Source organism: Prunus avium, chromosome 5 (genome assembly GCF_965620075.1).
Source record: "Prunus avium chromosome 5, drPruAviu1.hap1.1, whole genome shotgun sequence".
Taxonomy (NCBI): Eukaryota; Viridiplantae; Streptophyta; class Magnoliopsida; order Rosales; family Rosaceae; genus Prunus; species Prunus avium.
Genome location: NC_142288.1, coordinates 27269656 through 27293566, shown reverse-complemented (window position 1 = coordinate 27293566; position 23911 = coordinate 27269656). Strand labels below are relative to the sequence as shown.

Below are 23911 nucleotides of genomic sequence, written 5' to 3'. Positions count from 1 at the left end.
TAAATAAAAACCACGAAAGCACGAATCGTAACAATAGCGTGAGTAAATCCTAAGAACATGTTGCTGCCACACGATTCGTAAGTTCAAACCATTTCTTCACCATGAATGAAAAGGTCGAATTGCAGAACATATCAAAGTACATATCTTTACCAGAAAGAACAAATTAAATCAACCGATGAAATCAGAAATTATATCAATTGCATTATTTTTCCCAATTCTAGCCTTTATTTTTCCCTTCTTCCCCAAACTGTCAGATCCCCCTATAATTGAAACTACAAAAGCAATAAGAAGACAGTGTGACTCTTCACTGTCTACTGCTACAACCTCTGTTTTTTCTGAACAGGGTTCAGTTTGAGCTTCATACATTTATATACAAATTTCATTTTTTGTTTATTCCCACATACACATTAACATGGCTTATTTTTAATGCATTTAAGAGGACCGGCAAAGCGCGTGAGCCTGGTCACAAATGACCCAGGTTTTGCCTGGATCATATCTGCCTTTGGGAGATTCCTAATGGGGCTTCCAGATTGAACAAAGAATGCTCCGTTCATCATAAGATCATTCTCTGATCTCCAATTCCATGATCTCCACTCGCTCTCTTGTGCATTGTTCCTATGAGTCACCTACGTAACAACATGAACAGCATTCAAAATTAGTTCAAGGAACAAGTCCTGCGACTTGGTTTTTGGATATGTGATTAGATATAAAAGAAATTTGGTTTAGAGACCAGTTTGTGCTTGTGCTAACAATAGTGTATGTACCTCTTTAGTCGCTTGGTTCGACGGAGCAATGAACCGGTTGCCTTGGCTAATTATGGTAGGGTGTTGGCTGCCACCAATGGCATACATAAGCCAATGAGTGTAGTCGTTGTTGACGACATGGAAAAATCCCCACCGGCACCTTGGCATCCGCTGAACCAACCCCTTCCCGAAATGGTTGAAAGCCAGAGTTATCTGCATCACTTGATCCTGAGAGTTGCTATCACTTGAACCAAACAACATCACCTGCACCAAGAATTTAGAACCACAATATATATAATCAGTAGCACGCATGATTTCACAAATGGGGTTAGTTTTGTAAAATGCAGCAACAGATGGATATTTACATCATTATGATTGGTGAGGTGACAGTTGGATATGGTGATGGCCGTAGAGCCTTGGATGGCATCAATGAGCCCATCTGCGCAATTTGACAAAGAGAGATGGTCTATCCAAACGTTTGTGGCTCCATACATGGATATTCCATCTCCGTCGCTACGCGTGCGCTGTCCAAAGTGATTGATAGAGTCCCTAATCAGGCCGCCATTTCCAGGCTTGTTGTTATGGATGTGGAGGTTGCTGATGATCACATTCTTCACAAACTGCAATGAAATTTGGGCGCCGTCAAGGATGTGCACGTTAGCACCTCGTGCATCAATGGTCTTGTCACTGGCCACCAGAAGCTCTTCAGTCAGCTTTATCCTCATGTCCCGAGCAAATATGATCCAAAGTGGCCCATTTTGAATCACGGCGTGGCGGAGTGTCCCGGGTTTCGGGTTCACTAGGTCAGGGTCGGTGTTATCTGTGACCACATATATTGGTCCAAGTTTCCCTCCAGTTGCCTTGCGCCCAAAGCCAAGGGCACAATCGGCTAGCCTCTTGCGATTTTTTTCCCAGTTTGGATCGCATCGCCAACAACGATCGATAGGGTTTGTAGCCATGCATGGACCCTTGTACTTCTGGTTCAAGTTCCTTCTTGTGTTGTTTGCATAATCGAAGGTGCTGCTTGCATTAAATAAAAGCTTGTAAATGATGATCAACATTTTCAAAACCCAAAACAACAACAAAAATCAATGTTCAAGAAATCAAAATGTGTTTAAATTTCTGGTGTCTTGTGTGACTAGGAACTTACTCAAGGACTTGCTTGTTGAAATGCTCGGTGACTGCTATAGGATCATCATGGTAGGCTTCATGGGCGGCCTTCTTGGCTTCTGCGGCTCTCTGCTGCCAATGCTCATCAAAATCCGCAATGTTTGCCCTCACTGTTGTTGGGATTGTTATTGCAATTACAAAAACACATAAAATCACAACATTTAGCTTCTCAGCTTCCATTGCCATCCTCTCAATTTTTTTTTTCACCTTTCCTTGTTTTCCTGCTTTTTTGTTTTGTTGGGTTTATTTTTCTTATACCGATGTCTAATGTAGCAAACGTTGAGCCCTATATATGGGTGTGAAACTGGACCTACCAGACTGCTTGGGTTGAAGTAATGGCTTTAATTTGCAGGGCAGGGCAGGGCAGTTTCCATGGTTAATTGATTTGTTTTTTTTTTTTTAAGGGAATTAATTAAAAGATTTAGAACTGCAATGGGGGAGTTTGGTTATATATGCACAACGAAGAAATCTAAATGAAGCAAATAGATGAGAACGGGACGTGGGGAGGGAAGAGAGGGGAGCCCCTTTCCCTTCCAACGGTCGAAATTCCTATTTGCCTTCTTTGCTCACTTTGGATTTTCTTTATTGGATTTTCCTTTTCCCTTCCCTTATGAATTTCTACAATCTCTCTTGACCATTCCTCTTGATTCTTACCATTAGTCAACATCCTAAAAAAAAGTGATCTCTAAAACGATAAAATCATTTGTAAATATTCCATATAAAAAGAACTACTTTAAAGAGTAATGTGACATTGCATCGTTGATCACATTACTTACTAATGCGGTCGATACTGTTATTATCAATGAACGTGGTACAAGTAATTTAATTGAAAATTAAAATGTGTGTGTATATATATATATATGTTCATACCATGCAATTAAGCATATATGAATATAATATAGGCCGTAATCTAATAAAATTATAGAGACCGCCGCCGCAAAGACAGAGAGAGGTTAGTTTGGACACAAGGAAAGCAAGGAATAGTGTCCTTTTTCCACCTGTTGGAAACCAAATGAGCCACCACCCAAAACTTGACATGCAGTCCAATCCAACCACAACAACATTTTGCATATGCAGGCGAATTAAGTTTGGAATAAGATGATCCAGAATGCATATATCGTTTTCCCACAAGGAAACCTGTTTGTTATTTGACTACATAACCCTGCACCAAGCCATTGCTACTCCTATATATATGATCAATCAGAGCTTTTGCATCTATATATCATTCACCACACAGCATTCTATCATTTTATTGTAATTAATTCGCACACAAAGCAAGCGCTTAAATTTGCTATTATAATTAAGGTCCAGTTTGTATTCTTAGTTGATAATTAACTGATGGCACAAGTCAGAGGATCATCAACAAGAGGGATGGGAGAGAGATCGTCATCATCGACACGCTTGCACGAAAAGATTTTGCCTTCCTCAGGTTGGACAGAGGACTCCAATGGCCATTATCTTCTTGTTGATCTTCCAGGTAACTTCATGAGATGAGCATCTAATATTAATTTTCTTTCTCTATTCCCTATAATGTTCCAATTCCTTAAGAAAAACATAATGCATGTGCATGCTCTTTTTTACGCACATAGAAATTTCAAATGAACTTAGTCACGCAGTGTGTTATAGTCACACAAATAGATAGAAATATTAATTCTTCGTTATTGTGTTTAATTATTTATAAAATTGTGTCTTAGATTTTAAAAAGGAGGAGGTGAAGCTTGTGGTGAATATCTCAGCTGGCCATATAACAGTCAGCGGACATAGGCAAGTCAATGAGAAGAAATCTGAGTATTTTGAGCAGAACTTTACCATCCCACCAAACTCAGATGTCGATAAGATCACCGGAAAATTTGATGGTGAGATTCTCTATGTCACTGTGCCAAAGGTAGCAGCAGTTGTAGAAGAAAAGAAAGAAGCGGAACCTGAAATAGAAAACCAAAATGTCGAAGAAACCGCTGCCACAGAACCAGCTAAGTCAGAGAACAAAAATGTGGAAGGCGCTGCAGCAGAAAACATACACTTAACAAGACCGAAAAATGATGGACAGCACTCGAACAAAGATGATGGAGCCTCAAAAAAATTATCAGGAAATAATAATGACCGCATATTCTTTTCTCTGGAGAATATAAGGAAATGGGATGAGCATGAAGATGGGATTTTGAAGACTGCAATGGAGATGTTGAGAAAAAATAAAGGGATTGTTATAACAGCCGCGGTGGCATTTTCACTAGGGATGCTGGTTTCTCGTCAGACGTTCCAATCAGCAGGGAATGAGAATTAAGATTATCTAGAGAGCTAGCTCTCTTTAATTAATTAATCTGTGTACATTAATTAACTGTTAAGTTTCACTTGGTTTACTTTAATTCTCTGTCATCTGTTGTTTATAAATAAGAACATTTCAATGAATGAGATGTATCCTTGTAACCTTCTCCTCTTAAACTAAATTTCTAACCTGTTTAAATCATTCATAACATCTATACATAAAACTCTACTCAAAGAGCAATAAATATACAGAGAGTTTCCGTTGATGGATTCCATAAATAAGTTTATTTTAGGGACACCCTTATAGTGCCTACTTCGCATTGTATTTTACTAATCCAAACTGTCTATTTTTTATATAATCATTCAAAGATCATCTCTACAAAAAATCACTTGAATCCAATATCATTTGACCACTCAATTGAGTTATTGAAATTATAGTACTTTCTTGAAGCACAGTATTCATTGATTTTGTAGGACACAATTGGATGTCGAAACGGTTTCTGACTTGTCTAATTTTTTGCAAGGATGGTCTATAAATTTGGACTTTAAAAATAGTTGGTTTGGATCGTTGAAAAAAAAATTGTAGGGGACCTTAAAGAGTGTCCCTATATCATTTGACTACTCAATTAAATTATTGAAATTTTATTATTTTTTAAAAGCACCGTATTCATTGATTTTGGAGAACAAAATTAGATGTCTAAACGGTTTCCGATTTGTCTAGTTTTTTGCAAGGATGGTCTCTGAATGAAGACCTAAAAAATAGATGATTTGGATTGTTAAAAAAAGAATCGTAAGGTACCCTAAATGATGTCCCTCAAATAACTTTATTTGAGGGAACTCAATGGAAGGGATATATACATATATATATATACATATATACATATATATATATATACATAAATTCTCTTATGCGGACATCCGGACGTTATTATCGTGCGGACGCAGTGTATTTTGTACTACCCCTCTCTGTTTTCCTGCCTGTTTACAATAGGATCCGCACGATAATAACGTGCGGACATCCGAATAAGAGAATAACTGTATATATATATATATATATATATATATATATATATATATATATATATATATATATATATATATATATATATATATATATATATATATATATATGTATGTGTTAGCAAGAAATATGGTGCAAATAATTAGAGGAAATAACTTGTTTCACATAATCACCATTCTTAACTCATCGCACACATATACTGTGTGGGCTCCATCTAGTTAATTGGTATTTTAAGGTTATATTAATTATAGGCCTTGATAGAAAGAGAGGTATAGTTTATTAATAATTAATTGGGAGTTTGGGCACAAGGAAAGCAAGGAATAATATTGTCCTTTTTCCACCATGAAAACCCAAATAAGCCAGCAAGCAACCCCAAACTTGGCATGCAGGGGAAATTAAGATTGACCCTGCATGCAGCTTCCTAAATCGATTATGTCTAGCTACTTCTATATATACAATCAATCAATGGGTTCACCACAAATTGGATCAAACAATTAAAACATGATCATCTTTTCAAATATGGGTTAATTTTGTTATTACATTTAAGGTTTGATCTGTTTGTATTAGTGGATCGTTGATGGCAGATGTTAGAGGATCTACAAGAGGGATGGGAGAGAGATCATCGTCGTCGACGTCAACACTAGGTTTCCGCCGAAAGGTTGTACCTTTCTCAGAGTGGATGGAGGACTCCAAAGGCCATTATCTCCTCCTTCAACTTCCAAGTACTTCATATCTACTTAAGCATATCTATTTTTCCAATACTTTATTGTTGTTTCATTTCTTCAAAGAAAAAACACAATGCATATATGCATACTTTTTTCTACGTCACGGTGGTGTTACAATCACATGATAATTAATTGTATGTACGTATGAACTAATTAATAATATAACCAGATGCATTATATTATTAATGAGATTTGTTTATCTTATAATTATACAATTGTCTCTTAGATTTCAAAAAGGGGGAGGTGAAGGTTGAGGTTAATGATTCAGCTGGCCATGTAACAATCAGCGGAGAAAGGCAAGTGAATAAGGAGAATGAATCTGGGTCTTCGGATGAACTTGAGTCTTTTGATGAGGAGGAGAGTGAATCTGATCAGTCTTCTGAGGATGAAATGTATTTTGTGGAGATTAAGAATGAATTTGAGTATTTTGAGGAGAAATTCACCATTCCACCAAACTCAGATGCCAATATGATCACCGCAAAATTGGAGGGTGAGACGCTCTATATCATTATACCAAAGGTAGGAGCAACAGAGAATACAAATGTCCTAGGCTTATTATTAAGACCTGAAAATGATGGACGCTACTCAAACATATTATTAGGAAATGGCCATGTATTGTTCTCTCTGGAAAATATATGGAAATGGGATGAGCATGAAGATGGGGTTTTAAGGATGGCAATGGAGATGCTGAGCAAAAAGAAAAGGATGGTTTTAACCGCCGCGACCGCCGCCCTTGTAGCATTTTCATTAGGGATGCTAGTTTGTCATCAGACGTTCCAATCAGGAGGAGGAGAGTGAGAATTAAGTATGAATTAAGGCTGGCTAGCCATGGATTATGGATATTATGTTTACTTAAGCTAATGTGTACATATTCACAACCCATTCCTCTTAATATTAATGAAAATGAAAATGTCTGAAAAATTAAACATGATGATCGACTGCATATGTATAGAGAATCTATTTTGTGGACATGTGAAGAAGTAAAAAGCAGGGAGCCTCCTTGGGTAAGGGCATGTTTGTATGTTTGCTAATATTCTGAGGCTTGAGCATCAATCACACAATCTCATCCACAGATCACGAGCAGAGAGCCCAAATATGCTCAAAACAGAAGGGCATCAATTCAAAAATAACTTTATTATATATGTAGGGAAGCAGGATCAGATTCGTTGAGCAACCCAGCAATTGACAACAAAAAGCCACACCACCACAACATCACTTTCTCCATCTGATGCGGCTTGGAGAAGCTTCTTCGAGATGCGTGCCAATTGCCAAAAAGTTGTGACTCAATATCCACTTATAGATGAGAAGAAAAACTCAGTTGCAATTGTTTTGCTATATCCGGCCAGTGATGTTATGTCACTTGGAAGTGTTATTACGTATGTTATAGTGTTATTGATCGAAAATAGCAAAATAATGCTATCCCCTAAAAAGAAAATATCTGAAGTTTGTTTAATCCGTTGCAATTATATATATGAAAGAAATTAAAGCAATATAAATCCACAATTATATCTGAAAAATCACTTTTACTAGTTTAGGTGCTTTTTGAACAGAGCTGAGTTGGCCATATGGTGGTTGAAAAGAGGATAATATGTGTATGCTCTGGACTTGGAATATTTTGATGATTTTGTTTGACAAGGGGACATAAAGAGATAGAGGAGAGGAGAATATATAGAAGAGAACCCAATATGAAAATAAAAAGGGGGGATGATATGCTTTGTCACCCAAACCTTTATTCAAAATGTGATTGCTTTTCACAAAAAGGGGAGGGCCATGCACTTCTTCCATCCATCCATCCATCCATCCATCCATCCACTACAACTTATCTCTCATTCTCTTCTTTCTCTATCATCATCGACATCTAATGCTATCACCCCATCACAATATTTGACATGCCTCTTCTTAAACAAAGCATAATCAAATTCATTATGAAAAAGTAAAAATTAAAGGAAAAGAAAGAGGAATGTGTGAATTATAATTTACAAGCCCAAAAGTGAATCGAAAACCTTCAGGAGTGAGAATGGAATCTAATCTCTTCCTTCTCAACAAACTCTTTTAAGTTTTAACCCAAAAAAATACATACAAATATATTATCAATAATAAAAACAAAATGATTAGCATGGTAATCAAGCACCATGCCATGCACTTATGCACTTATGCACTTAGGCATATGATATGATATGATGCAATGCAACCCAGCAAGCAAGCAATACACGAATTCAAAAAAGCGCACAGCTCAAAAGCAAAACCCAAAACCCGCACATCCCCCTTCCCATTCCCATTCCCATTTCTTCTCTCTCCCGCTATCAACGCCCAATTTACCAACTGTTTTTGTCCCTAACCAAAACCAAAACCAAAACTCACTCACACTCCCATCAGAAATATGAGACCATGACGGTTTCGTTCCAACTTCCACCCCAACAACAGTCACCGCCACAACAACAGCCACCGCCACAATCCCAATCCCAACCCCAACCCCAGCCCCAGCCCCAGCCCCAGCCACAACCTTCAGAACCACCGCAGCCGCCGAGGACAGTCAGGAAGCTGATCATCGAAGTCGTCGACGCGCGGGACCTTCTGCCCAAGGATGGCCAGGGCAGCTCCAGCCCCTACGTCGTCGCCGACTTCGACGGCCAGCGCAAGCGCACCTCCACCAAGTACAAGTCCCTCAACCCCGCCTGGAATGAGGCCCTCGAGTTCGTCGTCTCCGACCCCGACCACATGGAGTATGAGGAGCTCGAGATCGAGGTCCTCAACGACAAGCGTTTCGGCAACTCCAGTGGCACCGCCCGTAAAAACCACTTCCTCGGCAGGGTCAAGCTCTACGGCACCCAGTTTTCCAGGCGCGGAGACGAGGGGTTGGTATATTTCCAGCTGGAGAAGAAAAGCGTGTTCAGCTGGATCAAAGGCGAGATTGGACTGAGGATTTATTACTACGATGAGTTAGTTGAGGAATCGCCGCCTCCCCCGCCTCAGGAGGATCCGCCCTCGGAGAAGCCGAGATCTCCGCGTCCGGGGGTTGTGGTGGTCGAGGAAGGTAGGGTCTTCGAGGTCCCTGGATTTCCGCTTGCGAACAGAAGTCACGAAAGCTCGTACTCGCCGCCGGTTGTGGTCGTCGAGGAGTCGCCGCCGCCGGTGGTTCATGTACATTCTGAACAGGCGGTGCACGATATGTCGAGTCATCATCAGCATCAGCCGGAGGCTGAGTTTCAACCGGAGGTGAGAAAAATGGAGACTCACAGAGGGATGTGTACTGAGAGAGTGAGAATCCTAAGGAAGCCTAACGGAGACTTCTCGCCGAAGGTGATTTCCAAGAAGTTCGCGGGGCAGGAGACGGAGAGAATCCACCCCCGCGATCTCGTCGAGCCGATGCAGTATTTGTTCATCAGAATCGTCAAGGCTCGAGGCCTGGCTCCGAACGGGAGCCCCTACGTGAGGGTCCGTACATCGACCCACATGGTGAGGTCGAAGGCGGCGCTTCACAGGCCCGGCGAGCCGACGGACTCACCCGAGTGGAACCAGGTGTTCGCCCTCGCACACAACCGGCCTGACTCGGTGAGCTCGGACCTAGAAATCGTCATTCTTGACTCGCCGTCCGACAAGTTCTTAGGCGGCATTCGCTTCAACCTCGCCGACGTGCTGGTTCGAGACCCTCCGGACAGTCCCTTGGCTCCGCAATGGTGCCTTCTAGACGGAGATCAGAACTCCGGCCGAATCACCGGGGAAATCCAGCTCTCTGTTTGGATCGGGACCCAAGCCGACGATGCCTTCCCGGAAGCGTGGAGCTCCGACGCGCCATTTGTGGCTCACACGCGTTCCAAAGTTTACCAATCGCCGAAGCTCTGGTATCTGAGATTGACGATTATGGAAGCTCAGGACCTTCACATTCCATCGAATTTGCCTCCATTAACGGCTCCCGAGATCCGAGTCAAAGCTCAGCTGGGGCCACAATCAGCTAGAACCAGGCGCGGGTGCATGAACAATCACAGCGCGTCGTTTCACTGGAACGAGGACCTCATCTTCGTCGCAGGGGAGCCTCTCGAGGACTCGTTGATCTTACTCGTCGAGGACCGCACCAATAAGGACGCCGCGCTCCTCGGCCACGTCATAATTCCGGTGAGCTCGATCGAGCAGCGCATCGACGAGCGCTACGTGGCGTCCAAGTGGTTCGGGCTGGAGTGCCAAGGAAGCGGGCTGGAGTGCCGCAGGAGCGAGCCCTACTGCGGCAGAATCCATCTACGGCTCTGCTTGGAGGGAGGGTATCACGTGCTGGACGAAGCGGCGCACGTATGCAGCGACTTTCGGCCTACAGCTAAGCAGCTGTGGAAGCCGGCTGTAGGCATTTTGGAGCTGGGGATTCTCGGCGCTCGCGGCTTGCTTCCCATGAAAGCCAAATCAGGTGGGAAAGGCTCCACGGACGCTTACTGTGTGGCCAAGTACGGGAAAAAGTGGGTCCGGACTCGGACCATCACTGATAGCTTTGACCCGCGCTGGAACGAGCAGTACACGTGGCAGGTCTATGACCCCTGCACCGTCCTCACCATAGGAGTGTTTGACAACTGGCGCATGTTTGCTGCCGTGGGGGAGGACAAACCAGATTGCCGTATAGGCAAAATACGAATACGTATATCTACGCTGGAGAGCAACAAGGTGTATACGAACTCATACCCGCTGCTGGTGCTGTTGAGAACTGGGTTGAAGAAAATGGGTGAAATCGAGTTGGCGGTTCGGTTTGCCTGCCCCTCGTTGCTGCCCGAGACGTGCGCGGTGTACGGACAGCCATTGCTTCCTAGAATGCACTATCTCCGCCCCCTTGGGGTGGCTCAACAGGAGGCATTGCGCGGTGCCGCCACTCGCATGGTGTCAGCGTGGCTCGCGCGCTCAGAGCCGCCTTTGGGGTCCGAGGTGGTGCGATACATGTTGGATGCGGATTCGCATTCATGGAGCATGAGAAAAAGCAAAGCGAATTGGTTTCGGATTGTGGCTGTGCTTGCATGGTTGGTCGGGTTGGCAAAATGGTCTGATGATATTAGAAGATGGAGAAACCCGGTTACCACGGTTTTGGTCCATGTGTTGTATTTGGTTCTTGTTTGGTACCCGGATTTGATTGTCCCAACCGGGTTTCTATACGTGTTCTTAATTGGTGTTTGGTATTACCGGTTCAGGCCCAAGATCCCAGCCGGGATGGATATCCGGCTCTCTCAAGCGGATACGGTTGATCCGGATGAACTTGATGAGGAGTTTGATACAATCCCAAGCTCAAGGCCACCTGATGTCATCCGGGTTCGGTATGATCGGTTACGGATGTTGGCAGCCCGGGTCCAAACAGTTTTAGGTGATTTTGCGACACAGGGAGAGCGGGCCCAAGCCTTGGTGAGCTGGAGAGACCCAAGAGCCACAAAACTGTTCATTGGAGTGTGTCTAGCTATCACTGTGGTTTTGTATGCAGTGCCACCAAAAATGGTTGCTGTGGCCTTGGGATTTTACTATCTGCGCCACCCCATGTTCCGAGAGCACATGCCGCCGGCTAGCCTGAACTTCTTCCGGAGGCTGCCAAGCTTGTCGGACCGGTTAATGTAGAGGGAAAGCTGGAAGGAAGAGTAGTAGATATAATATATATATATATATATATGTATGGCAACATTTTGTTACTTAGGTGCTAAATTAATCAGAGGGTGACAAAAATTTGAAATTGCGATGAAAACAACTGTGTTAAGTTGAAAAAGAGGTCCTTCAAAATAAAGAGTGAAAAAGTGAGTGGGGAAAGTGGCAAGTTGTCATCATGTTCTGTTTTTTGTGGTTTGTTGAATTGATTTACTGACTATTGAAACCTTGATATAAGAGAAAGGCAATGGGTAGGGGGAAGAAAAAATGAGTGTTGGTAGACTTGAAAATAACATTTGGATGGCAGTGCAGAGCTTTCTGTAATGATGTCGCGGAAAAGTATGAACACTGAAATTGCTTTCTAACGTATAAAATTGCTTTCACATATTTCATCATGTGTTTGTTTCTATATTTGTTAATTAAACTCTCTCCTCCTCATCATGTGTTTGTTTCGAGTACACCAGCTTGTCCAATGCGTATTGGATAGTACATCAACCAGCTGGTGTACTCGAAACATACAAAATTTCTCAAGAAAAAGAACCCTCAAGATAAAAAGGATCCTGCAAAACTCAGGCAAAAGCTAGGCCTCATAGTCAAAGAAACGAGATATCCAAGTGAAGCCTCTGCTGCCACAACTGCTTCCCATTTAGACTTTTGTAATCGGAATTGCAAGTACTTCGAGATTTTCAAGGCATTTTTGTTTTTGTGTCTTTCAAATAATTGTAGCACTGATTTTTTTTTCCATGTATTCATAAATTATGTTACCAAGTTTGGTTTTGATATAAACAAAGCCAAAAGAAAGGGTTGGTCCAAAAGATGAATGCTAATCTAAACAACACAGAAATTGAAAATTCCCTAATCTAAAAACCCACTAGGAAGATAATCACCTTGAGCCCTTGACACTACAAATATAAGTGTTAATTTCCACCTTTTCTTTTTCTTTTTCTTTTTCAGCTATTGAATTCCTTGCCTATTTGAAGTCCTCCATCCTTAAAGCATCAACAAGGTGACTACAACCTTTCATGGGAAAAACTCCAACACGGAGAATTTTCACTCTTGTCCCACGTTGTACTCTCTAGTTTAGTATTAGTTTGTCAACAATAAGGAAACTTCCTCTCACTTCTTTGGTGCCATCCTAATTGAATTCTCAATAAATTCCCATGCCACCTTATACACCATAATTATACAATCTACCAATTAATCAAAGATTTTTTTAAGTAAGCTTGATCCCAATTGGTTTAACAACAAATGAGTAACACTTCAGGTTCCTCCTTCAACATTGGCAAGGAGGCCAGAGGTTTTAGACACTCTACACACCCATCTTCTTCTCTCTTTGTGTCCTTTTCTTTTGATCTTTCTCTACTCATGCATGTTCTCTTACTTTTGATCAGATCTTCTCTACAAGGATTTTGCTTATCAACCTCCCGTGCGGTTTGATTATCGAAGCCTCAACTGGAGCAGTGATGTTTCAGGCAAAGGTTAATTCAAATCTGTTTATCTTTGCTTCTTCACAACATTACAATATTAAATCTGTCAAGTATTGTTGAGCAATGGTAGTGATAAAACTGAGCTGGGGGACTCATAGTTTAGCATGGTTTGCTGGTTTCTGTGACTACTGCAGTTAAACTGATTGCTCCTGGCCTCAGCACCCTCTTCAGTTTTACCATACCAGATTATGGCAGGGTAAGAATTTCCATCAATTTTCCATTTGAGCTACTTTTCAACTTGTCGTTTGAAACCATTAATAAGTTTGATGAGTGATAAATTACACGAGGCCTCACTCTAAGATCAACAGGCATCATTGTGGTAACAGGTGGAGCTGCAATATGAAAACCCTTTTGTGGGGATTGCTGGAGGAATCGGACTGATACGAAATTCCTCCAATACATATGATCCAGTTGCAAACTTATCTGGTGTGGTAGGCATAGGAGGCAGTTCTCTGTTCACCATTGGAGCTGACCTTGCCGCTGACATAGCTACGGGGGCATTTGACAAATTCAACGCCGGTTTGGGCTTCAATGGGGCCTTTTCTACTGCTTCCTTGTCCCTGTGAGCAATCCTGTGAGAACTTTGAAAAGAGAAAATAGTGCACATTACGAACATAAGTTTGTTGACATGAACATAACACTTTGAATCATGCAGGGACAAGCTTGATACTTTAAAAGCTTCATGGTACCACATGGTGAACCCCCTGACCAACACAGCCCTTGGAGCAGAGTTGAAACATAGCTTTTCAACAAATGATACTGCCCTCGCGGTTGGTGCCCGGCATGCATTTTTGCCCTCTACGCTGGCGAAGGCTCGAGTTAGCACACACGGCAGCGTTGGTGTTGTTATACAGCAAGGATTCTGGCAAAAGATCTTTATGTCTATATCTGGAGAGGTGGATTTTGTAGGCATGAACAAAAGTCCAACAATTGGACTATCTCTGGCTGTTAGGCTCTAAAGGAACACCATTTCGAAGCAAATTTTGCTGGTGCTGCAAATTGTTATTATCATGTTCTGATTATTTTTGGTTTTGTGTTTTTTACGAGGTCAATAGTGGAGAAAATGAAGGGGAAAATATATAAAATACGATGAAATTCAGTACTGTATGATAGAAATAAATCTTCTCTATTTCAGGATGATTATGGGTTATGCCAAAGCCATGCTTAATACAAGGAGGATTAGATGTTCGGTTATTTAATTTCACTTTTAATTATGTTCAGGATACACTCCAAAAAAAAAAAAAAAGGGCTAGGAACCCACTAGCTGGCTTCATATACATTTTCCTTGGTAGAAACTTGTACTTCTTTTCCTTTTCTTTTGTTTCTTCTGAACCTGCTTTGGGTTACCTCTAGCTACACACATATCCATGGCCAATAACCATCACATTTAAGAAGATTAACTCTGCCAAATGATATGGCCAAATATAGTTATCGCCATAGCAGCTATGTTTCAGATATCTAATAGACTAATACAGTGAAGCTTATTTGGAGGAAGATGATGAAATAATACGCTTCTTTTTTGTGAAGAAATTCATACACTTTTCAGTCGTCTACACACTTAGAAGGTGAAACTGTACAAGAATCAGTACGAAGAATTCTCTCAGTTTATAATATCATTATTAGCTCACCACAAGTATACAGTAGCAGTATTGAACAATTAAAGTAACCATGAAACAAAACTATAGCAAACAGAACACATCGGGATGAAGCAAAAGAACAACTTGCAGATAAGAAATGAAAAACTTGTAGAAGTTCCGAACTACTGGTGAGAACCCTGAAGAAGTCCATCACGAATCTGAGAAGCTACATCACGGACAGCACCAGGTCCATGGGGAATAAACACGGCAGAGGATTTAGAGGAAGCGCCAATGTCCTTCATGGTGTCAAAATACTGAGTCACAAGGACCATGTCCATGACATCCCTTGCACTAGTCCCTGGAACATTGACAGAGAAGCCCAGCACACTGTCTCTCAAACCATCTACAATCGCTTGACGCTGCCGAGCTATACCCAGCCCAGAGAGATACTTGGACTCGGCCTCACCCTCAGCCCGCTTAATTTGCAAAATCTTCTCTGCCTCTGCCTTCTCATTAGCTGCCGCCCGCATTCTTGCAGCTGAAAAATACACAGAAGAAATGGTAAAATAATTGAAACTGAACAGACCACCAGTGCTATACAATAACGCAAGTTAAAAGGAATATGATAATCATCACAGATATGACTTATACCAGCATTGATTTCGTTCATTGCCCGTTTCACATGCTCATCTGGTTCTATGTCAACAATGAGCGTTTGTACAATCTCATAACCATAAGCAGACATAGCCTGCAACAGAGAAAGAGTAACATGGTTAGAATCAAGTTATATTTAGAGTGCATAGCATTATATTTTTTCTGTTTTGCCACATTACTTTCTCGAGCTCATCTTCCACAGCTTTTGCAATTTCATTCTTTTGCTCAAAAGCAGCATCCAGGTTGAGCTTTGGAACACTAGCTCTAATCACTAACAAAATGAAAAAAGCAAACTCAATTAGTGAAAAATACTTCTGATGGGAAAAAAGCTAAAAACACTTGTATAAAAACAGTTGCATATCTCTAATTCATTAAGAAGGATATTTAGTTTATACCATCAAAAACATAGGCCTGGATTTGAGACCTTGTGTTGGTAAGTTTGTAGAAGGCATCATCTGCTTTGTCTGCCAGAGCACGATATTGAATAGATGCAACGACATTGACAAATACGTTGTCCTAAAGAACATATAAATCAAAGTATCAAAAAGGCGCATATAGAGAACATGCAGTAAGTAAACAGTAAAGTGCAAGATATTTTAATATGAAAACTTTTTCATCTAAATTCCTTTCCCATTATTGCTCTATATTGATTTTTTTTTAAATCATTAGCATACTCGGCTTAAGCAAGCACTGATGTGAACACTTACAAATTTAGAAAAGAGTATATGCTCCCTCTACTTGGATTCATGTGTGAAAAATGCATATAAACTGAGGCACTAGCCTAGATGACAAAATGAGATGGGAAATCTTTTGCTTGTAAGAGAACTTTGGAGAATGAAGTATTAGATATTCAATTAAAAGACATGTAATGACCACTATTATATGGATTAAGTCTACTTATGAAAATTGAGAAACCTTTGTCTTGGTTTCACAGCGCACGTCCAATTGCTGCAAACGAAGAGAGAGATGACCAGCAAGCTGATGCCCAAGAAACCAAGGCAGGCAATGGCATCCTGGCTCAAGAACTTCCACAAACCTACCAAATTTTTCCTTTATAGCTACTGTGGATTGATCAACTTGTACACAACCGAATAGATTACCCATGTTCTCTTCACTATTCGTACCTTCAAGAAACATAGATGCAAATCAGGAATTTTCTAGAAATAAACAATTTTTAGGAAATTTAAAAAGAGGATTAAATAGTAACAATCATGATTTTAGCATGTCCATGGCATTAAATATATTCGTACACATGATTCATCAAATAATTTCACAATGATTCATTCATTAGAAACTATTCAGATCACGTGTTCAAGACCCATCGTCCATAACAAGAACAACCTCTTTAAAGTTCAATTCATATATGGCAATTATACTAGTGTTTATATCTCTGTAAGCGTGAGGGCATGAGAGAGAGTGATTTAAAATTAGTATGTCAAGCAAAGCAGATAGAAAATACAACTCAGGATTGAATGCAAAATGGACACAAGTTCAAATTGATCTTTCATAACACCATCCAAGATTCCAAGTAAGTAAAAACAGGTTTTTGCTAGAAGCATAACGGATTAAAGAGGGCCAAGATCAAGAACACAGACACCCCGCAGAGCTATTTGTTCACCTATGTATCCCTCTCACAGAGAGAGAGAGAGAGAGAGAGAGAGAGAGAGAGAGAGAGAGAGACTTACAGTTAGTATAACAGATGAGCGGAACAAGAGAGAAAGGGAAGAAGATATGAATGAGACGACCCAAACAAGTTGAGATTTATAGACTCAAAAGACGATAACTTGTAAAACTCTTGAAGAAGGCTACAGTCCACAAACTTACACAGTAAAATATTATAAAAATAACTCATAATAATTATTTTTTTCTTTTTATGATTCCATTTTATGCATATACTAATACAAGTTTCAGGCTTTACCACTCTGGCACAATGGAAAAATCGAAAGTCAACAGATTAGATACCCAAAGGGAACTTAATACTATGATCTGTAGCAACAAACCGCCACAAAGACTTCGTACAACTATACACAGCTAAATGCAAAAACCAATAAGAACAGAAGAAAACAACAGAAACACAAATTGTAAATTCCTAAATATAATTATACAGATAAACTAGTTTAGTGCAGAACAAGCCTCAAAACCACCGTCAAGAGTAGCAGTACATAGTATTCATCAAGATACAACCAATGCAGTTTAGTATACAGAATGAAAGAACAAGAACGGACATTTTATCAAATAAATACAATTCGACCAAACCATTTCTAAATTGGGATTGTGACAGCTAACAGCTCGGAGAGCTTTGCCGTCTTAACCAAGAAAATGACATCTGGGTTTGCTGCATTTGTTTCTTTTTACCCAAAAATATAAACTTTTTTTTACCTGAAATCAATTATTACCATTCCACAGATTACATTATCCGATACCCATATTGTATTTCAATAAACAAAATAGATATGCCGGGGAAAAACCAGAACTTGGTCAGGAAGATACGCAGAAAATGCAAAAAGCGAATAGTTTTGCTGTAATAAATGCTTAACTACATGGAAATTGCAAAGAATCCCCATATCAAGATTGAAACTTGCAATGAAAGAGACGTGAAATGTACCTTCTCTGCAATTTCTTCAGGAATTTTAGTTGACCGTTCAAGATGACGAAGATGAGAACTACGCTATTGAATACCAACCGGGGAAAGTGAGATGCTTTGAGTTTTCCTTCGGAGTAAACAGATTGTGTGAATTTTACGAGACCAAATATTTCGTCAACTGCAAAGGACCAATTGGCAATTTGCCAATAGTTTCGATAACAAACCTACTAACGTCGTCGTTTCACGCTAGTGTTATTAATTCGGCGATGAGAATGCCACGTAAACTTTCAAAACACAGCTCACAAATCGCCACGTCCCTCCTCCTAGTTACAGATCAGATTACAATTCGCAAGTGGGTCCGAAAAGTTAACGGCCATGTTTGATTGGGCCCGGTCAACCATTATGTTTCTTTGACGCCAAGGTTTCCTATTTGTTTAACTACAAGTTTTTCAAGTAACAACTGAGGAGAGCTTCATAATTATGTTGAATCTCTTCTATCATATGTAGGTTGGATGATGCAAGTTGAATTTGTCATTTTCAAGATTGTATGTGTTTGAAAACCAAAATCTATAGTAAATTATCACACTTACAAACGAAAACTGTTATTTAAACTCCAAAAAAGTCATCATGCACTTCTTTTTGAAAAAGAGAAACGACACTTAAAAGAGTGCATGATGACTTTTTCATACTGCAAATTATAACTCACTTATGAATTTGCTTTGAGCATGTACACTCTAGAAGAGTCAAGCGACAAATATATATATATATTTGGTTTTCATTGATGACAATCAAGTCATCTTCTCTTTAAACGTTAATGACACTAAGAAGGGTCAAAACAAGAGCAATGTAGAAAAAAGAAAGAGGATGTGATAGAATTAGATTAGGACTAAAATGGAGAAAAATATCATTATAGATAGAGCAATGGCTAGTTAGTGATAGAATTAGATAATCTGAAGAAGTTCATTTGAAAGTGAAATTTTATCAATTAGCAATCTCCAAAGACTAAGACTAGGCATATAATATTCAGTTTAAAAGGTTGTCGTAGAGAGCTTAGGTAACTTTTAAATAAAAATAAGATATGTACAAAATCTAAAGATAAGATCACAACATATATATCTTCTGATTTGTCTTCACTTTCATAAATTTCCACGAAATATATGAGGTTAGTGAAGAAGTCATTTCATGAATACATTATTCTAATAAAAAAAATCAATTGTATAGCTGTTATCGGATGAATGGATTGAATCCGTCAACACATCTCTTTAACATAGCCCCCTCATTAGAGAACTTCCATCCATGGTGTCATGGCAAAGGGAAAGGATATGGACTGTTCATGTGAATAGTAGCAATAATTTTTTTTATTTTTCTACCCATTGTCATGGCAACTCAAGGGTAATTACTATTCACATGGGATTAATTTTATTTTATGTATGAGATTAATTATATAAAAAATTGTTATGTATGTAAAAAAAATGATTCTAAATTTTTTTGGTAATTTTTCAGAATTTTTTTTGATTTTTTAAATAAAAAAATTTATTCACTAACATCAACGCCCTCAGTCAACGGCTCGAGCCTGCTTAGTCTTTCTTGGAGCCCACCATCTGCCCGAGCTAGATTTGTGCGGTGGTCTGCGGTGGAAGTGCTCTTATAGAAATTCCGTTATATCATGATAGGCCATGACAAATAAATAGTGGCTTAGTCTTGGGCTTAGCTTGGAGTGTAAGTAGACTTTTTAAATGGGTTGGGCTTAGATCACCCTTAGTCTTGGGCTTAGCTTCAAGTTTAAATAGCCTTATTAAATGGGTTGGGCTTGGATCACCCATATTTGTCCATCTTATTTTGGAATAAAATTAAAAACATTTCTTTTGTAATTAATTGGAATTTGGGAAAGATAAAGCTATCACCTTTCATCAAATTTGATTGGCGGGTATACAGCGACGTTAGATTTTGGGTACGCATACAAACAAACCCTCTTCTTCCTTTCTCTCTCTTTCTCTCTCTCTGGCATCCCACGTGGCAGTCCACAAGCACAGACACTTTCAAAACACAGAGAGAGCCAGAGCTTCGAGACACATCATCCATGGCTGCCTCTACTGCAACATCTTCGGCTACTTGTAATATCCATGGAAATCTCAGCCACACCAGAACCTTCCTCTCCTCCAAACCTCACTACCATTCCATCTCTGGCCGTCCCTGCAACTCCCCCTCCAAATCAAGACCTTTAACTATCGTTTCCATGGCACCCCAAAAGAAGGTACGTCTACTCTATTCTAATTATGTTTGGCTGCCGAGAAAGAGCAATTATTTAAATACCCATTTGTTTGGTTGCTGAGAAAACGTTAATTGCATAAATACCCAGGTGAACAAGCTCGACGGAGGCTGGCAGAAGAAGTGGTACGGAGCCGGAATCTTCTACGAAGGAGCGGAAGAAGTTGAGGTGGACGTCTTCAAGAAGCTGGAGAAGCAGAAGGTCCTCAGCAAAGTTGAAAAGGCTGGGCTTTTAACCAAGGCAGAGGAGCTTGGGCTGACCCTCACGTCGATTGAGAAATTGGGGCTGCTTTCGAAGGCCGAGGAGCTTGGGCTGCTCAGCCTGCTCGAGAAAGCTGCAGGCGTCTCTCCCTCAGCCTTGGCCTCGGCGGCGCTGCCGATTCTGGTGGCGGCGGTGGCGGCCATCGTGCTGATACCGGATGACTCAGGGGCGCTGGTGGCCGTGCAGGCTGTGGTGGCTGGTACGCTTGGGGCTGGCGCTGCTGGCTTGTTAGTTGGGTCAGTTGTCTTGGATGGCTTGCAAGAAGCCGATTGAGTTTCCCACAAAAAGAGTCAAAAAAAACGAAAAAAGAAAACAGAAGAACATCTGTTTCTTTATAATTGTCTTGGATTGGATGGCCTTTTAATTATGTATGTCATATATACTAAATTGGAGAAGGGAACTAATAAATGTTTTGAAATTGTTGGTTTAGCAATGCATCAAGGAAAATTTTGGAATGGTTGTGTTTGTTTGTTGCTGGACTTGGATGAAAGTAAATTTTGATGTATTTGTTAGTGAAAGCTAATTAGTATTGTTCATGGTGACTGCTTGTTGAACAAGGCAGCATTAGTGTAAATTGGTGCAGGAAGAGCGAGTGCGTCGGGTGTTGGACACGAAACAAATGAAGGAGGTTTGTTTTTTTTAGGCAGGTTGCGTCTGTATGTGCAAATGTAAATAGTTCCATGTTTATACTGCTATACTGCTAGTGCTTTTGATTTGAATTTTTGCTTGAAGTAACATTTTTTAAGAGAGAGAAGTAACATGTTTGTAACTGGACTTGCTGCTGCAGGAATTTTGGTCCTGTAAATCCCAAATTCCCATTGCCAGCTGCTTGTCTTCTTCAAATCCATCGCTGTTTTCTCGCCATCAACTTGCTGGCATGGACTGTTGGTGGTCTTTGAAAAACAGGTATCTGAGCTTGGATTGTGAGTATCAGCATGAAATTAACTTGTGCTTTGCTGTAGATTAGGGTTTATGGGACTGGTTTTGATAGTTAAATAGAGTGAGAGAAAAAAAAACAAAAGAATCCTAACCGTATCTAAAATTTATTTGTGATACAATTAAAATTTAAATTGCCATTGAGAAATAATTGATAAAAAGTTTAACTGGGGTGGACCAGACTCTATTTATTTTTGAATTATGAAGAAAAGAAGGGAAAGAGGAAGAAATAGGAAAAAGAAAAGAAAATAGTTAGGATAATTAAACCCAAAAGTAATCATTTGGATTGGAATAGTTTTCATCTTATAAGTTTATTTATATATTTATATTTAGAATTAATTACCTGTGAGACATATTCTCCTCCCCTGATTTAACTAATTACACGATTTTATTTGAGTGATTGATATTTTTTGATTGGCCGAGAACAGATTTTTTACCAACAAAGATGATATTGAAATTAAATGGCCGAGATGCATACAGAGATATACATCCAAGGAAATTGCTTGGGTCTCAAATAAAATCCTTGCTTCCCAAGCAAAAGCAGGAGGGATCCTATATTAGTATCCAAAATAAGAACAGGCATTTCATTTCTCCTCTGCAGCAAATTCAAATTGGTACTATCCAATTTGATGGTCATGAAGCCAGGGCAAGTTCAACTCCTCTCTGTTCTCAAAGCATGCCAAAGCTCTGTGGGCAGTAATATTTCAAACCTCACGAGAATGGCTGCTCCTACAACTCTTGTTGGCCCTCCAGAGCTCAAACAACCAGTAACCTCATCACCACCACCACCACAACTCCAATTACTATACCAACTCGCTTCCGTCTCATCCGCCACCAAGGATAATTACCGCTCCTTTGGTAACCCCTGCCATGCAATCTATTTCAACTACAAAACTCATAGACATCTGAAGCAACTGCTCCCACTCGCCTGGTCCCACAATCCCCTAACCACCCTTAAGCTCATCTGTAGCCTACTATGCTTTGAAGAGAAAGAATTGTTTTACACGGCGGCGTCTTGGCTCTTCCAGAACCACCCCAAGACCCTAGCGTGCAACGTGGTGCCTATTGCTGGGGCGTTGGGGGATTTCGAAGACATTCTGGAGGTTCTCTACGGGATTCTAGATGTCAATGCCGTGAGGAAGAGGAGGAGTCGGAGTCGGAGTCGGAGTCGGAATTTGTGGTTTGACTACGAGGAGGACGTGATACAGAAGAAAGTAGGCAGCGGGGCTGATATTAGTAGTAATACGAGAAAGAAGATGATTGACATGGCAAGGAAGGCTGTTGAGATTATGAGGGTGATCCGGATTATCAACTGTTACATGAGCGGGTTTTGGATCTTTACGCTGAATGCTTGAAGTCTGATATTCAGAATTTGAAGAAATATGAGAAGCAGAAGATGGAAAATGTCAATGGTCCTGACAAGTTAGATTTGGAGTTGAAGTTAACCTTGGCAGCCAAGTGGTGCCCTTCCGTCGATTCCTTCTTTGATCGCGCCACGTTGCTCTGTGAGACCATTGCAAGGAAGCTTTTCCCGCGAGGGGAGTGCAAGAAAGGTAATTCTGTCGAGGAAGAGGAGGCGGATTACGTGTCAAGAGTTCGAGAGCGGCTGATGAATGAAGTTTTGGAGCCCTTGAGGAAAGTCATTAAAGAAGGTTATAAAGAAAAATATGTACCCTATCAAAGAAGGGGAGAGGACCCTCGGGGTCAAGAAGTATTTGATGCGTGTCAACTCAAAAAAGATTGAAGCAGGTGCTATGCTTCCACATCAGATCATAGGCTATGCGAATGACCGCAATTTCGGGGAACTGGCTGAGGCTCAGTGGAAGGCGATGGTGGAGGAGATGTATTCAAAGCAGGGAAAGTTCAAGAACTGCTTAGCTGTGTGTGACGTCTCTGGAAGGATGTCTAGGGATCCCATGAATTTTTCATTGGGTTTGGGACTGTTGGTGTCTGAGCTGAGTGAAGAGCCATGGAAAGGAAAGGTCTTCACTTTTAGTCGAAATCCTCAGCTACTTTTGATACAAGGCGATGATCTTAAGTCCAAGTGTGCGTTTATGAGGAGGATGGACAACCAGGACTGGGACGGGGAGACTGATTTTAACAAGGTGTTTGATTTGATCCTGGAAGTGGCTGTGAAGGGGAACTTGAAGCCAGAGCAAATGATCAAGAGGTTGTATGTGTTCACCAGTGACCAAGATTTTGATGATGCTTCCGCAAATAGCTGGAAGACTGATTATCAGACAATACAGAGCAAGTTTAACGAGAAAGGATACGGCAATGTGGTGCCACGCGTAGTGTTTTGGGATATGAACAAAGACAAGTCTATCCCGGTGGCGTATTCTGCAGTACAAGGGGTGGCCAGGATGACTGGCTACTCCAAGAACTTAGTCAAGTGCTTCTTGGACAATGATGGGGATGTCAGCCCCGATCATGTTATGGAAGCAGCCATCTCTGGCAATTATTATCAAAACCTGGCTGTAGTTGACTGATCCTCATATGATTACTGTCTCCTTCTCCTTTGGCATTTGGGATTTTATGAAAAGAAACTTGAATTGACTTATTTAATTATATGATAATGTGTATGTCCTGTTTTATATTTTGCTTTCTGCACAAATCATTTT

At 40.6% G+C, this 23911-nt stretch overlaps 7 protein-coding genes and 1 pseudogene across 10 annotated transcripts; 6 read left to right on the top strand and 2 right to left on the bottom strand.

Annotated features, from left to right (window-relative positions):
* Positions 1-129: 129 nt before the first annotated feature.
* On the bottom strand, positions 130-2343 carry LOC110752099 (pectate lyase-like). The gene is made up of 4 exons (XM_021952695.2): positions 1894-2343; positions 1109-1763; positions 765-1007; positions 130-626 (listed from the first exon to the last, which is right to left on the bottom strand). Exons 1-4 carry the CDS (start codon positions 2097-2099, stop codon positions 408-410), a joined length of 1323 nt encoding a protein of 440 aa, XP_021808387.2. The 5' UTR covers positions 2100-2343; the 3' UTR covers positions 130-407.
* Positions 2344-3019: 676 nt separating this feature from the next.
* LOC110752100 (uncharacterized) lies at positions 3020-4378 on the top strand. The gene is made up of 2 exons (XM_021952696.2): positions 3020-3390; positions 3608-4378. The coding sequence occupies exons 1-2, from the start codon at positions 3252-3254 to the stop codon at positions 4192-4194; spliced, it is 726 nt and encodes a 241-aa protein (XP_021808388.1). The 5' UTR covers positions 3020-3251; the 3' UTR covers positions 4195-4378.
* Positions 4379-5561: 1183 nt separating this feature from the next.
* On the top strand, positions 5562-6852 carry LOC110752109 (uncharacterized). Its single transcript, XM_021952709.2, has 2 exons — positions 5562-5918; positions 6148-6852. Exons 1-2 carry the CDS (start codon positions 5774-5776, stop codon positions 6717-6719), a joined length of 717 nt encoding a protein of 238 aa, XP_021808401.2. The 5' UTR covers positions 5562-5773; the 3' UTR covers positions 6720-6852.
* Positions 6853-8122: 1270 nt separating this feature from the next.
* QKY (C2 calcium/lipid-binding plant phosphoribosyltransferase family protein) lies at positions 8123-11933 on the top strand. Its single transcript, XM_088253386.1, has one exon. The coding sequence runs from the start codon at positions 8310-8312 to the stop codon at positions 11496-11498; it is 3189 nt and encodes a 1062-aa protein (XP_088109512.1). The 5' UTR covers positions 8123-8309; the 3' UTR covers positions 11499-11933.
* Positions 11934-12698: 765 nt separating this feature from the next.
* LOC110752112 (mitochondrial outer membrane protein porin of 36 kDa-like) lies at positions 12699-14203 on the top strand. The gene is made up of 5 exons (XM_021952713.2): positions 12699-12819; positions 12914-13000; positions 13144-13205; positions 13336-13571; positions 13665-14203. The coding sequence occupies exons 1-5, from the start codon at positions 12771-12773 to the stop codon at positions 13966-13968; spliced, it is 738 nt and encodes a 245-aa protein (XP_021808405.1). The 5' UTR covers positions 12699-12770; the 3' UTR covers positions 13969-14203.
* Positions 14204-14595: 392 nt separating this feature from the next.
* On the bottom strand, positions 14596-18001 carry HIR1 (SPFH/Band 7/PHB domain-containing membrane-associated protein family). Of its 3 annotated transcripts, none has more exons than XM_021952716.2 (6): positions 17846-18001; positions 16156-16364; positions 15636-15756; positions 15420-15511; positions 15238-15334; positions 14596-15124 (listed from the first exon to the last, which is right to left on the bottom strand). In XM_021952716.2, the coding sequence occupies exons 2-6, from the start codon at positions 16342-16344 to the stop codon at positions 14769-14771; spliced, it is 855 nt and encodes a 284-aa protein (XP_021808408.1). In that variant the 5' UTR covers positions 16345-16364; positions 17846-18001; the 3' UTR covers positions 14596-14768. The 3 variants fall into 3 exon arrangements, with proteins under 3 accessions (XP_021808408.1, XP_021808407.1, XP_021808410.1); XM_021952715.2 differs by lacking the exon at positions 17846-18001 and adding an exon at positions 16926-17080; XM_021952718.2 differs by lacking the exon at positions 17846-18001 and adding an exon at positions 16926-16985 and having other exon boundaries at positions 16156-16354.
* Positions 18002-19754: 1753 nt separating this feature from the next.
* On the top strand, positions 19755-20809 carry LOC110752090 (transmembrane protein, putative (DUF1118)). Its single transcript, XM_021952684.2, has 2 exons — positions 19755-20078; positions 20184-20809. Exons 1-2 carry the CDS (start codon positions 19905-19907, stop codon positions 20625-20627), a joined length of 618 nt encoding a protein of 205 aa, XP_021808376.1. The 5' UTR covers positions 19755-19904; the 3' UTR covers positions 20628-20809.
* A 35-nt stretch (positions 20810-20844) lies between these two features.
* LOC110752089 (uncharacterized) lies at positions 20845-23886 on the top strand (annotated as a pseudogene). The gene is made up of 3 exons (XR_015835833.1): positions 20845-20982; positions 21142-21260; positions 21719-23886. The product of XR_015835833.1 is annotated as an uncharacterized LOC110752089 (transcript).
* The last annotated feature ends 25 nt before the right edge of the window (positions 23887-23911 follow it).